General features: G+C 53.5%; 1 protein-coding gene across 1 annotated transcript in view; it reads left to right on the forward strand.

Moving 5' to 3' along the window:
• TNFRSF8 (TNF receptor superfamily member 8) overlaps positions 1-10,648 on the forward strand; it is a gene marked incomplete at both ends in the record, with an annotated part of 65,828 nt that extends 55,180 nt beyond the window's left edge. Inside the window, 3 exons of the mRNA XM_082612096.1 lie at positions 3,893-3,918; positions 6,581-6,770; positions 10,404-10,648. Of these exons, the coding sequence (XP_082468222.1) occupies positions 3,893-3,918; positions 6,581-6,770; positions 10,404-10,648 (461 nt within the window). The remainder of the gene's footprint in view (positions 1-3,892; positions 3,919-6,580; positions 6,771-10,403) is intronic.
• Between the last annotated feature and the right edge of the window lie 2,823 nt (positions 10,649-13,471).

The following is a 13,471-nucleotide window of genomic DNA, read 5'->3' on the forward strand; positions in this document are numbered from 1 at the left end:
ATTTCCCTCCCGGTCATGAACTTGCCACTTTGGAAGATTCCACCAGTGATTCTGTGGCTGGCCCTCACCTTGGGTTTGCCTGACGTTTCCTCACGCTTGGACTCAGGTGGTGCGTCTTTGGTGGGAGGATCCCAGGAGTGAGTCATCCACCCCCCCAGGTTTCCCTTTGTCCCTTCCCCGCCGTGTTCACCGTGAGCCCTTGGTTAGGGTGGTGTCTGCCAGGCTTCTCCACCATGAAGTCCTCTTTCCTCCGCGGTTATCGCTAAGTACTCTGAGGCTCTATGAATAACTGGTGCCTCATCAACTTGGCTCCATTTCTGTATGTATATCTGTCTGGACTCATGGACTCCTCTCTTACTGTACTGCCGTCGTTACTTAATTTGATGCTCAAATTTTCCCAGGTTAGGCCAGTGGGGGCCCCTTCAAGCTGGCTGTTGTGTCCTTTTGTCCCCATCCTTCTGTGTTTGGAGCACTTCTTTTTTCTTTTTTCTTTCTTCCTTCCCTCCCTCCCTTTCTTTCTTCCTTCCTTCCTTTCTTCCTTTCTTTCTTTTTCTTTCTTTCTTTCTTTCTTTCCTTTCTTTCTTTTCCTTCCTTCCTTCCTTCCTTCCTTTCTTTCTTCTTCTTTTTTCCTTTTTTGGCCGAGATGGGAGAGTTGTGGGATCTCAGTTTCACAACCAGAGACTGAACCCTGGCCCTCAGCACTGAGAGTGCCGAGTCCTAACCACTGGACCGCCAGGGAATTCACTGGAGCACTGCTTTATTCTACGATATTCCCAGCTTAGCTTGTAATTCCCTGCCCTGTCCTGGATTTGAATCTAGGGGTGCTTGTTGCCAAACGCCTTCCTTGGGTCTGTTCTGCTTTCCACAGCAGCCGGGACCCCAGGCCAGAGAGGGGATGGGACTGAAAGGAGAGAGCGATGGGAATGGAAGGGATGGATAACTGGGGTATCAGAACCCACGTGCTTGGCTTGAGCAGCCTTCAGAGAAGCCCTGGGAAACCAGGCACTTCTCCCCGAGGGAGGAGGGGCCCACCGATGCCCAGTGCCTGTGTCCCTGGACTTGTGTCCTGGGATGCTGGACATATTTTATGAGACAATTGTTCTTATTCCGAAAAGCAAGGATACCAATAAGTGAAGACAGTGGACTGAAGCAACATTTTAGGGGAAAAGCACTTATGAAATCTGACCTCTGTACTTGGCATGATTTGTTCTAAGTCTTTATCAAAGTACACTTAAGTGTTGTAACACGCCTGTAGGCCGATGTTGGTGCCTTCTGGATTCTACCTTTTCACCTCGACGTTATTTTATGCTTGTTTCCGAGAGTCAGTATCAAATGCTGATTTTCTTTCGGTGTGATGGAGTTGCCCAGCCACTGGAGTACCCTGGGGCCCCTATGTGCTAGGCAGCATCCCGGTCACCTTCCCTTTTAAACGTTTTAATTAAAAAATTCTAAGTGGACTTCATTTTTTAGAGAAGTTTTAGATTTACAGAAAATTTGAGAAGTTAGTACAGAGAGTTTCCGTATAGCCCACACCCAGTTTCCTCTATTATGAGCATCTTTCGTTAGTGCGGTAAGTTTGTCGCAATAAATGAACCAATACTGATACATTACTATTGTATTAACTAAAGTCCATACTCTGTTCAGATCTACCTAGTTTTGCCTAATGTCCTTTCATTGCTCCAGGATACCACCCAGTACACCACATTACATGTAGTCATCATGTCTTAGGCCCATCTGGCCTGTGACAGTTTCTGGCTTTCCTTGTTTTCGCTGACCTTGGCAGTTTTGAGGAGTTAAGTTGCATCCTACAACTTGCTTGTCGGTTAAGTTGTAGGATGGCTCTCTGTTTAGAGTCTGTCTAGTGTTTTTCTCCTGATTAGATTGGAGCTGTGGGTTTGGGAGAGGAAGACCCTATGGGTTCAGTGTTATTTTCATCACAACATATCAAGGGTTTATGCTCTCAATGTGATTAATCCCTGGGCACCTTCACTTTTGAGATCTCACTTAATCTTCATAAAAACCCTCCAAAGTTGGCATGATCTGTCCCCTTTTCCAAATGAGGGAGCTAAAGGCTGGGAAAGGTGAAAGATGTTGTGCTGGGGTTTCACTGCTAGGAAGGCCTGCGATGAAGGACTGCTAAGCTGCTTTATTGTTTGGCACCTGTCTTGTTTTGCATTTTTTGGTTATTATAAACTGCACCGCTGTGCACAGGCTGGTCACTTTCCTTCGGGTTATTTCCTGAGGGTGTGTCCCTGAAGAGGGATTACTGGGTCAAAGTGTGTGAAGTTTTCATTGCCTGATGGCTCTTGAGAAAGAGGAAACCAGTTCACACGGCATGAGCAGCTGTGTTCCTGTTTACCCAGGTCCTCTCCAAGACTGCACTTTATCATTTTAATTTCTTTTGTCTTGTTACTTTGTCACACCCTTTTTTCCCCCCAAGACTTGCTGCCAAATGACAGTTGGCTGTTTGCAAAAGTCAAAATCACTCTCAAAGGATGAAGATTTGGCTTCACTGACATCATTTAAAAGAATGTGCCTCAGGCCAGACAGTGTTTCTCAAAGTGCTGGCTCGGGCAATGGACAGTGGCTGCCTCGTGGGAGGGGGCCATGGCCTCTCAAGGTGACCACTCTGCTGGCAACAGCAGTTACCAGATTTGTTAAATCAAGTCAAGAACTGTGTCATTTTACACATGTGCTTCTTTTGACCATTATTCTGATCCATTTCCCCTTTAGACACTTTACCTGCTGATGGTCATTTAAAAGGGACATGGAAGAGTGTCCCCCAGACTGACCTGGTGTCCACACAGCAGGTTCAAACTGCCCGTCTTGTATTATCGTGGTCAGTCGGCCTCCAGTGAGCGTTTCTGCTAGGATTCGGGGATGCTCATTCCCTAGAGGGGCTGACGTCAGACGGTCTTCCAGAGTTGACTTAGCTGGCATGCTGGCCTCTTTTCATGAGGTTTCTCTGGTTAGGTGCGCACACCGAATAGCAACAAAAGCCAAGTCTCTGCAGGTGACCTTTTCGGGAGTCATAAGAGGCCGTGTGCCCTCAGAGGACGGTCAGCTCCTGGGAGTTGGCTCGCCCTGGCTTAGACAGGAGCCTGGTACCATCTCCAGCTTTCCCAGGCGGCCACTGGGCCGTGATTAAATGTCAACATATACTTGGCCATGACCCAGAGCCCAGTTTAATACGAGAGGAAGGTTGGAGAGGAGGGTGGGTTTGGGATGAGAAGAAAAAGGTTGTGCCCTAAGGATCATTGCATACTGAGCCCACCAGAGGGTGGGATGATCGGTGAGACTGGTCACGTGGGCTCTTTCAGGCACACATGATAGAAAACCGAACTCACGCTGGCCTGAGCTGAAAGGGCTCCGGGGTCCACTGGCTTTAGGCATGTCCGATGCAGGTCTAAGAAAAGGTCCTCAGGACCTGTCACCCGCTCTCTATCGCCTAGGGGTCCTCCGTGTGAGTTTCACGTGGTGCTCCGGGGCGTTCTGGCCTCTCCAGCCCCTGGAGGCCACCAGGTGGTAGCAACAGCCACAGACCAACTTCTGACCCAGCAGAAGTGTCTTCGGCTCCAGCTGGGGTGCGCGCTTGTCCTGAACCACTCCTGTGCATGTGTGGGAGTGGGAGGGCTGTGCAGGGGTCCGGTGTGCTGAGGGGCTTGGTGGCTGGAAGAGAGGTGACTCCCCCGTTCTCTGGCTGCCGCTGGGCAGTGAGGCCCTGGGCCCTGGGCCTGAAACCCGTCCACTGCTCTCCGGGTCTGACCGAGGCACCAGCTGCCACCCTGGGGGCAGTGGAGGAGGCATTTGCCCACAGGTGGTGGTGGGGGGACAGGGCCAGGCAGCTGCCAGACCCGCCTTGGTGAAGTCACTGCTCTTTTGCTCTTTGCAGATTCCAGGCCCGGGACGAACCCAACAGTAAGTAGCCCCTCCCCTTTCTCCACCCCAACTTTGTGCCCCTAACTCTGACTCCTTCCCTAGCAGATCTGCTGGTTCTGAGAGTGGCTGCGTGGATCCCAGCCCTCCCAGGACCCAGGTGCAGGTTCCCCTGCAAGTTCAGGCCAGGTCTGCCCCACGCAGGGAGCGCTGAGCACAGTGGGGCCTGAGCCAGGCCCTGGCCAAGGATGCGGAGCCCCACCCCAGACAGCAGCCTTGGCTCCTGGCTCATCCTGCCGGGGACTTCCAGAGGGGCCTGCCAGACAGTGGATTTGGTTTTGGCCATGTGGGTGCCAGGTGTGGTCAGAGGGAAGGCTGTGTTCATTCCCCCCTTTCTCCATCACTCCTCCGTGAGTCTCGTCCTCAAAGCTGGGATGTCAAATCAGCAGCACAAACTTCTGAAACTTGAGCTTTCTCATATGGAGCACTTACGGTGAACTAGGCACTGGCTTTGTGCTTTCTTGAAGTTATTCTGGGTAGTCCTTACAAAACACAGAGGTTGGTACTGTTGTCCCACTGTACGGAAGAGGAAACGGGGGCCCAGACAGAAAAGGTGGTTCCACGGTTGAAGAATAGATCAGCTAGGATTTGAGGCCTGGTTTGTGTGACTCCAAAGCTGGTGCTCTGAACTGTTACCGTGAGCTGCCTCCTAGCAAGAGCATTTTCGCCTGCCTTTTACGAAGTGCTCACCACGTGCAGGCGCTGGGCTGGGGGCTTTGCACATGTTACTGCTGCTCCTGCAACCACCCAAGATGCGGCGCGTACACCAGGCCCTCACTGGGCTTGTCCTGGCGCCCTGCTCTGTGCCCAGCCTCCCAGGGGCAGCGCGGGGACCAGTGCGGGTGAGAGCAGGGGCGCTGCCCTCCGCAGCTGAAGGGGGGAGCAGGACAAAGCACACCATATGGGCTGGGTCTCAGGTGTGTATGGTTCGCCCGCTTATTTTTTTCCACTTATCAGTTCTTCTGTAACTTTCTTTTAACTCAAATTTTTGTACATGAGAACGGTTTCCATCCTTTATTTTTAAACATAATAGATGGAACCACAATACAAGTTCAAGTTCAAATCATGGGAGATCACACTCAGACATGCTTGGGTCAGACAGGTTGCTGTTATGAGGCCAAGAAATTTCATGAAAAGGTATTTAACGATTTGTAAGATAATCAAATATCTTTTGGCCACGTGGGCCAAAGCATTAATAGTAACATGTTCAAGAATGCCGTCTTTTGGACTTCAAATTATTTTAAAAGAATATTCAGGGGACTTCCCTCGTGGCGCAGTGGTTAAGAATCCGCCTGCTAATGCAGGGGACACGGGTTCAAGCCCTGGTCCAGGAAGATCCCACATGCTGCAGAGCAACTAAGCCCGTGTGCCACAACTACTGAGCCTGCGCTCTAGAGCCTGCAAGCCACAACTACTGAGCCCTCGTGCCACAACTACTGAAGCCTATGTTCCTAGAGCCCGTGCTCCACAACAAGAGAAGCCACCACAATGAGAAGCCCACGCACTTCAACGAAGAGTAGCCCCCGCTCACCACAACTAGAGAAAGCCTGCGCGCAGCAACGAAGACCCAATGCGGCCAAAAATAAAATGAATAAATAAATTAAAAAAAAAAGAATACTCAGGATTATGTAGCTATACTTTCTGCCTTACTCAAACTCATTCCCTTTAGAAGGCTGAAGGTTCTAATGTTTACATTAGAACATTTTACAAGAGCACTTCTCCGTGGCACTTACAGAAAAGTGAAAAACGAAACCAACATTTTCCTGAGACATAACTATTTTTAGAGTACATTAGTGTGATCATAAAAGGCTGCTGTCCCAGGAGCAGGGGAGTTGGGGTGGGCCTGGAGCTGATACTTGTAGACTGGGGCTAACGTGCATGGATTCCAAAGCGAGATACTGGGTGGGGTTCAAGCACTGGCGGACACTTACCAACTAACCCTGAGCAAGTTACTCGACTCTTCTATTTTTTTTTAGATGTTGGGGGTAGGAGTTTATTAATTTTTATTTATTTTTGCTGTGCTGGGTCTTCGTTTCTGTGCAAGGGCTTTCTCTAGTTGCGGCAAGCGGGGGCCACTCTTCATCGCGGCGCGCGGGCCTCTCACTATTGCACCTCTCTTGTTGCAGAGCAAGGCTCCAGACGCGCAGGCTCAGTAGTTGTGGCGCACGGGGCTAGTTGCTCCGCAGCATGTGGGATCTTCCCAGACCAGGGCTCGAACCCGTGTGCCCTGCATTAGCAGGCAGATTCTCAACCACTGCGCCAGCAGGGAAGCCCCTACTTGACTCTTCTGTGCCTCAGTTTCCTGATCTGTAAAATGGGGAGGGTGCTAATATCAGCCACCTTGTAGAGTGGTTGTTAAGGGTTAACACATGTCAGGGGCCACGCACGTGGTAAGCATTGTATGCAACGCTGGCAGTACCATTATTTAGTACAAGTTAAAAACAACGTGACTTCACAGGGTCCCACACTCAGGTATGTCAGGCTATCAAGGCTGAGAAGCCCAGGGTAGCGCATGATGGCTTTAAAGCAGAGAGGGAGACTCACTGGGGTCTATGGAGATGAAGAAACAGGGGTTCCCCAGCTCAGAGACTGGGGGAGGTTGGGGCGTCCTGCATCAGCACCATTTCCTCTGTGCCCACTGCAGCTGATCAGGAGGGTATCAGTGGCAGAGCCAGGCCTTGAGGAGCAGGGGTCAATGAGCCCCCCAGCTGTGGAGACCTGCCCCAACCTGGAGAGCCTGCAGCTGCTGGAGGCCAGCCCAGCCAGCAGCCCCTCCACCTCCATGGACCTTCCCGAGCCCCGAGGGACCACGGAGCACACCAACAACAAGATTGGTGAGTCGGCCTGTTTGGGGGGTCCCGGGGTGCTCGGGGGCAGGGGGAGATGGGCCCTGAGCCCCCAGCGGGGACTGCAGACCCTGAGGACGGAAGGCCCAGCAAGGAAGAGGCAGGGGTTCCTCCATTGGCCCTCATGAGTAGGAGACAATTTTTGTGAAGGAGTTAAGCCATTCTCAGGGGTATCGAGCAGCTTGTTCCACCTCTTCATCCCAGTGTAAATTTCTGTAACATAGGGATAGCAGGAGTTCTGACTTCATGGAGCCCATGGTGAAAATTCGTGAACTGATGTGCATGAAGTTGTCCTGGGGGATGGGGCTCCCCCTGCCTGGTGCCTGCTCTGATCAGAGGGAAAGTAACCGCCAGCCCAGCCCCCAACGAAGGGCCCCTGAGGGGGATGGAGGGAGACATCAGGGAAGTAAGGGCTGCCGCTTGGCTGACGCATTTGGGCATGGCACGCTCGTCACCTCTTGTCACACAGCCTTCTGAGGACGGGGTCTTTCCCTCCTTTTTACAATTGGGGAAACAGCGGTTCAGGGGAGAGAAGTGATTTTCCCAGTCACACAGCTACCAAGTGGCAGCATGGCTGCAGGCTCCGAAACCCCCGGTCTGTCCGCATCAGTACCCTGCGGTGGAACCCGGAGACCAGCGCACCCCACCCTCCAGCCGGGACGAACCTCCCGTTCCCGCAGGCCTCCTCGTCTCTCTCCCGCTCCTCTCCACCCTGCTGCAACCAGAGTGTTTCTACCAAAATGGTTACCTGCCCATATGACACCCCTGCTTGAAGCCCTCCAGGGGGTCCCTGGTACCTGCAGGGTGAATTCCAGCCTTCTTAAGCTGCCTCCTCCCCACCAGGCTTGCCAGCCTCCCCACCCCACAGGTCTGCTCCTTCCTCCCACTCAATGTCATTTTCCTAATCTCCGGAGCCCTCTCTCACTTCTGAGCTCCGGGGACGCTGCTTTCTCACCTGAAACAGCCAACTCCACCTCCGTGAATCTAGTTAATTCTTGATGTCCTGAGGACCCTGTTTATTTGCCTCCTCCTCCAGGAAGCCCTCCCTGCCCTCTCCACTCTCCCGTCTAGGAGACGCCCCTGTGCTGTGCGGCCCTAGAGCCCAGGCCTCCCCTCCTAGTGTCCTCAGCACCCAGCAGTGTGTGTTTGCAGCCTCCTTCCCCACCCCCACCCCCACCCCCATCCACTTGGCTGTTAGCTCCCCGGGGGCAGGGCCTTAATTGGCTCCATCTCTGTCTTTGGAGGGTTAACCATCACTGAGATCATTCCAAAGAGGCATTTGTGATCGTCCTACACATTTGTGTGGCAGGGATTGGTGGATAGAACTCTTTAGGGCAGAACCCTTAGCACCAAACTGAAACTTTTGGAATTGTAGCTTTAAGCAAGTTTTACTGGAAAAGAATGTATTTTGGGAAATACCGCTGAAAGCATCTCCTGCAAACTTCCTAAGAAGTCCTAATTTGAACATTTGAGTCAATGCTGAGTGCAGTGCCTGGAACCACAGGGCTGGGGCTCTGGGAGTGTTTGGGGGGGAGGGGGGAAGGAGACACCAGGCTCCCAGGTGGGCTTGGGCGTGGGCAGCCTGGCCTGTAAGCCTGGCTGGTAAGCAGGTTGGAGATTCTCTTGGGATATTCAAAAGATGGTGAGCCCTTTGTTCTCCTGACACCTCCCTAGAGGAGTACCCCCTTGTCCAGTTCCCAAGGGGACCAAATTCTGGTTGCACTTTACCCCTCTACCCCTGGGCACCAGGTAGGGGGAGCCCCTTCCCCTCATCTTCATCCCCCTCCCCGTCCAGGACAACTTCCTTGGATTCTGGAGCCCTGGGTGGGGCAGGAAGTCCAAGCAACTTCTGGAAGACCCTCCTCTCCCAACTTGGGAGTGGGCAGCCCTGTGATGGGGGATAGAGCTAGAGGAATCAGGACCCGAGGAATGTGAGGGGATCATAGCCCGGCCCCCAGCTTTGGCTGCTTCTCCCTGGACAAACTCACCCCCCTTCTTCCACACCCCTACTCCTCTATGTCTGTCTGTCTGTCTGTCTCATCTCCTCTAGCACTGTGTGGCCTCCTCTGTGTTCTCTCTCACCTCCTGGGGTCCCCTCTCCCTCACCATCACTGGCTCCCATCTTTTGCCAGCCCTTCTGGTCAGGTTCCCAGGGCAAAGGACCTGCAGGTCTTGATGGAGGGTATGTGGCTTGAGGCCATGCTCTCTCTTTTGGGGTGTAGGGGGGGCTCCCAGCCCATAGCTTGTTTCACGCTTGTAGCCTTCCCTCTAGTTCTCACTGCTATTTTGATCACTTCTCTCTATCCTGGAAGTATCAAAGGCCAAAACAGAAGAACTGGCATTATGCAATGGGGTTGAGCAGGCAGGGGCCCCCAGAATCTCTGGGGGGTTCCTGAATCAGAGGGGTATAACTGGGTTCCTCAGAGAGGTAGGGATCCCGAGCTCCCTGCCCCACCCTAGCACTCAAGTTCCCTCTTGAGCTTCCCCATTCACACTCCAGAGGGTGTTCCAGGGCTGAGCGCTTGGGAGCTAGAACCCTGCCCTGAGCTCAAGGCCATCAGAAGCTGGGCTGCTGGTGTTTGGAGTTAGCTGACCTGGGTGAAGCCCAGGCTCCCCACGTCCCAGCTTCTTGGGCACCTTACTTAGCTCCCCTGAGACTCCAAAGCCCTAGTAGCAGGTGGTCAGCAGACCGCGGGGCATCATGCCTCTAACAGGCTGGGCTGCTTATTCATCCACGCAAGCCACACAAGCAGCCCTATGTGCTAGGCAGGCACATCGCAATAAGCAATAAACATCAAGATATACCGGCCCCTGCAAAGCTGTCCAGATCATAGGCTGTTGGTGATTATAAACAGGGTTGAGGTTTCTGTAGGGTGTGACCATCTGTCTGGGTTTGCCCAGACTGAAGAGGTTCCTGGGATGTGGAACTTTCAATACTAAAACCTGTAGGAGCATCTTGGGCAAACCAGGACTTGTTGCTGTCCCCCTGCCACCACCCCCCCCCCCGCCAGGTTTCTGCTTTAGGCACGTGGATATGAACTGAAAGGGAAGCTGGGCAGGGTGGAGTTTCTTTGGGGATTTCTACTAACTACCTGGTGACCTTGGGCAGGTCATTTAACATCTCTGGGCTCCAGATTCTTTATCCGTAAATGGGGATCACGATAGACTATCGACCTTGTGGAAGTCATGCGAGGACTGGGGAGCTGACGTGTGAAAAGCATCTGGAACGGCACCCGGCACAGGCTAAACTCTGCGAGTGTTCACTGGTGTTACTGGTGTCAATGTCATTCCCCAGTTTCTCCCCACGACTTCCCTTCTCTCCTAACCCTGTTCTCTTCTCTTCTACCCCATCTCGGCAGAAGTGTCGAGAAAATCACAAGCACTTCCTATACACGGGCCAGTCCTTGACCCCTCAGCACACAGTTCCTCGCTGTTTTATCTCCTTTGAGCCTCAGGATACCTGTGAAGTCGGCGGAGCCTACTGTGTATCAGAGAGGCTGTGCCATCTGCCTGAGGCCACACAGCAGAAGTGGCAGAGCTGGGACTGGGACCCTCCCCTGCCTCCTTGCTTCCATCCAGCTGGAGCTCTCGTCTCATCTCCCCCACTCTTTTGCCTTGCAGAGAACATCTACATCATGAAGGCCGACACTGTGATTGTGGGGACCGTGAAGGCCAAGGTGCCTGAGGGCCAGGGCCCGGTGGGGCCGGCAGGGCCCGAGTTCGAGGAGGATCTGGAGGTGGACCATGCCCCCCACTACCCAGAGCAGGAGACGGAACCACTGGTGGGCAGCTGTGGGGACGTTATGTTCTCGGTGGAGGAGGAAGGGAAGGAGGACCCCTTGCCCACAACCGCCTCTGGGAAATGAGGCCTGGCCTGGGCTGGGGCTGAGAGGGCAGCTGGGTGCCTCTGGGAGGCCACGGTGACCCTGGTGGCACCAAGCTGGTAGCACCAACCTGGTGGCAGAGGCCCATCTGGCCTGAGGTGAGGTTCCAGCATTCAGCGGTAGACCCAGCCTATCAACGCAGGAGGCTCTGCTGGTCTGTACCTGCCTCCCCACCCAGCTGCCCCCCAACCCAGACCCTGGGGAGCCTGGGCCTGTGCAGCAGAGACAACCAAGGGGCTGGGTCTGAACAGCGCTGTGTGTTGCGGCAACAGCCAGCCAGCAGGGCCTGGGCACCCTGCCTTCTGCTGCTGCCAGCCCTTCCCTGTTCTGTAGCCTCCACAGTGGGCCCAGGGCCCAGGGCACATCACTGTCCCCGCAGCAGGAGGCATCTCGGGACCCAGAGACCTGCAGATTCTTTGCAGCCGTGGCGCCCCTGCCCGGCCGGAGACCCTGCCCACCCAGCTGCTGCCTGGAGAAGGGCCTGCTCTGCTTCGCCCAGGGGGGCTTCCTCCCTGCATGGAGAAGGAGAACCGTGGGCCCTTCTTGGGTCCTTACCCGCTCTGTGGGCACCGTGTGCTGTGTCCTGGGCCACCAAAGATGCGTCTTCCCCAGATCTACCACGTGCACAGATCCTGGTGGTGTCAGGCCCTGCCTTTGGCTCTAGCCGCCGCTCAGCAACCATGATGGGGGTGTGGGTATCAGAAAACTACTTGGTTTCACTCAGACATTCTGCCGGAAAAGAAAGAGCATTTCGTAGTTCATTCTGGACTTCAGGATTTTTACGTTTCACACAGAGGAGTCAAGTGCCCTGACTTGGGGCTTCTTCCTGCTCTCCCCAGGGCTCTCAGACTCATGGCAGCAAACAAGTGGTCTTGGAAAGGGAGTGCGGGCAGATGAGGCCCGGGGCCCTGAGTGGCAGGCAGCCTGGAGACTGCTGGAATTACCCGCTGGAAGCCAGCCCCGGGAAAGCTGCTGTTTACTCACCAGCCTGCTCGCTCTCTGGAGGAAGTTGAGGCTGGCTCCGGCTTCACCAGGGTAGTTTCTGAAACCACTCAGATGTTTTGGGGAAAGTTGGAGAGAGGCTGGATGCTGTGAGAGACCGTTTACATCAGAACCTGAAGTTTACATGGGCTGGACAATGGCCAGAACCCCCTGTGCCCAGACAGCGTGAGGACCCTGCTCCCTCCTGCCACTGCCCCCCACCTACCAAGGGCTCCCTCACCCAGGGACCCTTCACAAAACTTTGGTCCTTGAAACAACCAAGTGTCCGTCATCGGATGAATGGATACAGAAGTTAAAGAAGATGTGGCACATATATACAATGGAATATTACTCAGCCATAAAAAGGAACATTGAGTTATTTGTAGTAAGTGGATGGACCTAGAACCTGTCATACAGAGTGAAGTAAGTCAGAAAGAGAAAGACAAATACCGTATGCTAACACATATATATGGAATTTAAGAAAAAAAAATGTCATGAAGAACCTAGGGGTAAAACAGGAATAAAGACACAGACCTACTTGAGAATGGACTTGAGGATATGGGGAGGGGGAAGGGTAAGCTGGGACAAAGCAAAAGAGAGGCATGGACATACATACAGTACCAAACGTAAGGTAGATAGATAGTGGGAAGCAGCCGCATAGCACAGGGAGATCAGCTCGGTGCTTTGTGACAGCCTGGAGGGGTGGGATAGGGAGGGTGGGAGGGAGGGAGACGCAGGAGGGAAGGGATGGGGGAACAGATGTATATGTATGACTGATTCACTTTGTTATAAAGCAGAAACTAATAAAAAAAATTCATAAGTTCCCTTAAAAACCAATCATAAGGCTCAGGAAATTCTCCCTGAGATTTGAGTACCTCTGAGCAGAAGGGTCCGAGCAATCTCTCTCCCCACAAGACAGCGGCTCCCCCTTTACCTCTCTGCCCCAGACACCTAGGCTGCCAGCTTCTGGGGACAGGGAGCCCCCTACCTGCTGGGACAGCCCTTCCCACTGCTGGAGGTTCTTCCCTGTGGATGGAGGCAGACCCTGTCCCTGTGGAACTCCCACTCCCTGGTCCGTCCAAGGCCCGGCCTTTGAGACTATTCAGAATAAAGCACTCTCGTCCTAAGGCTCCCTTTGGTTATTGGCAGGAGGCATCCCTGGTCTCCCCACGGCCTTCCTCCCTCCGGGCTGGGCCCAGTAGCCCCACAGCTGGGGAAAAGGGAGTCACAAAGTAGCAGCGTGAATGCCCCAGCCTTAGGTAGCCCAGAGAGGACCGAGGGTGAATGTGAGTCGTGGGCTTGGAGCCTGAGCTGGGAGGCTCCAGCCTGCCTCCCTGGTGTCAATGAAAACTTAATCAGTTAATCTAAGAAAGAATTGGAAATTTTTATTTGAGCCAAATTTGAGGATTATTACCCAGGAAGAGCATCTCAGAAGGCTCTGAGAATGGTTCCACCCATTGGAAGTCAAGACACAGTTTATGTAAGTTTTTTGAAACAGGGCTGTACATTAAATGACGTATTATTGACAGTTTATGTAATCCAGATCTAAGCGCCATCACAGTGGGTAACGTGATCCCTTACAAGATCAAGAAGGAATGCTATCATTTTTTTTGCTGTACGCGGGCCTCTCACTGCTGTGGCCTCTCCCGTTGTGGAGCACAGGCTCCGGACGCGCCGGCTCAGCAGCCATGGCTCACGGGCCCAGCCGCTCCGCGGCATGTGGGATCTTCCCGGACCAGGGCACGAACCCGCATCCCCTGCATCGACAGGCGGACTCTCAACCACTGCGCCAGCAGGGAAGCCCCGGAATGTTATCTTTTAAGG

The sequence above is a fragment of the Mesoplodon mirus genome (genome assembly GCF_964341445.2).
Source record: "Mesoplodon mirus genome assembly, chromosome: 3".
Classification (NCBI taxonomy): Eukaryota; Metazoa; Chordata; class Mammalia; order Artiodactyla; family Ziphiidae; genus Mesoplodon; species Mesoplodon mirus.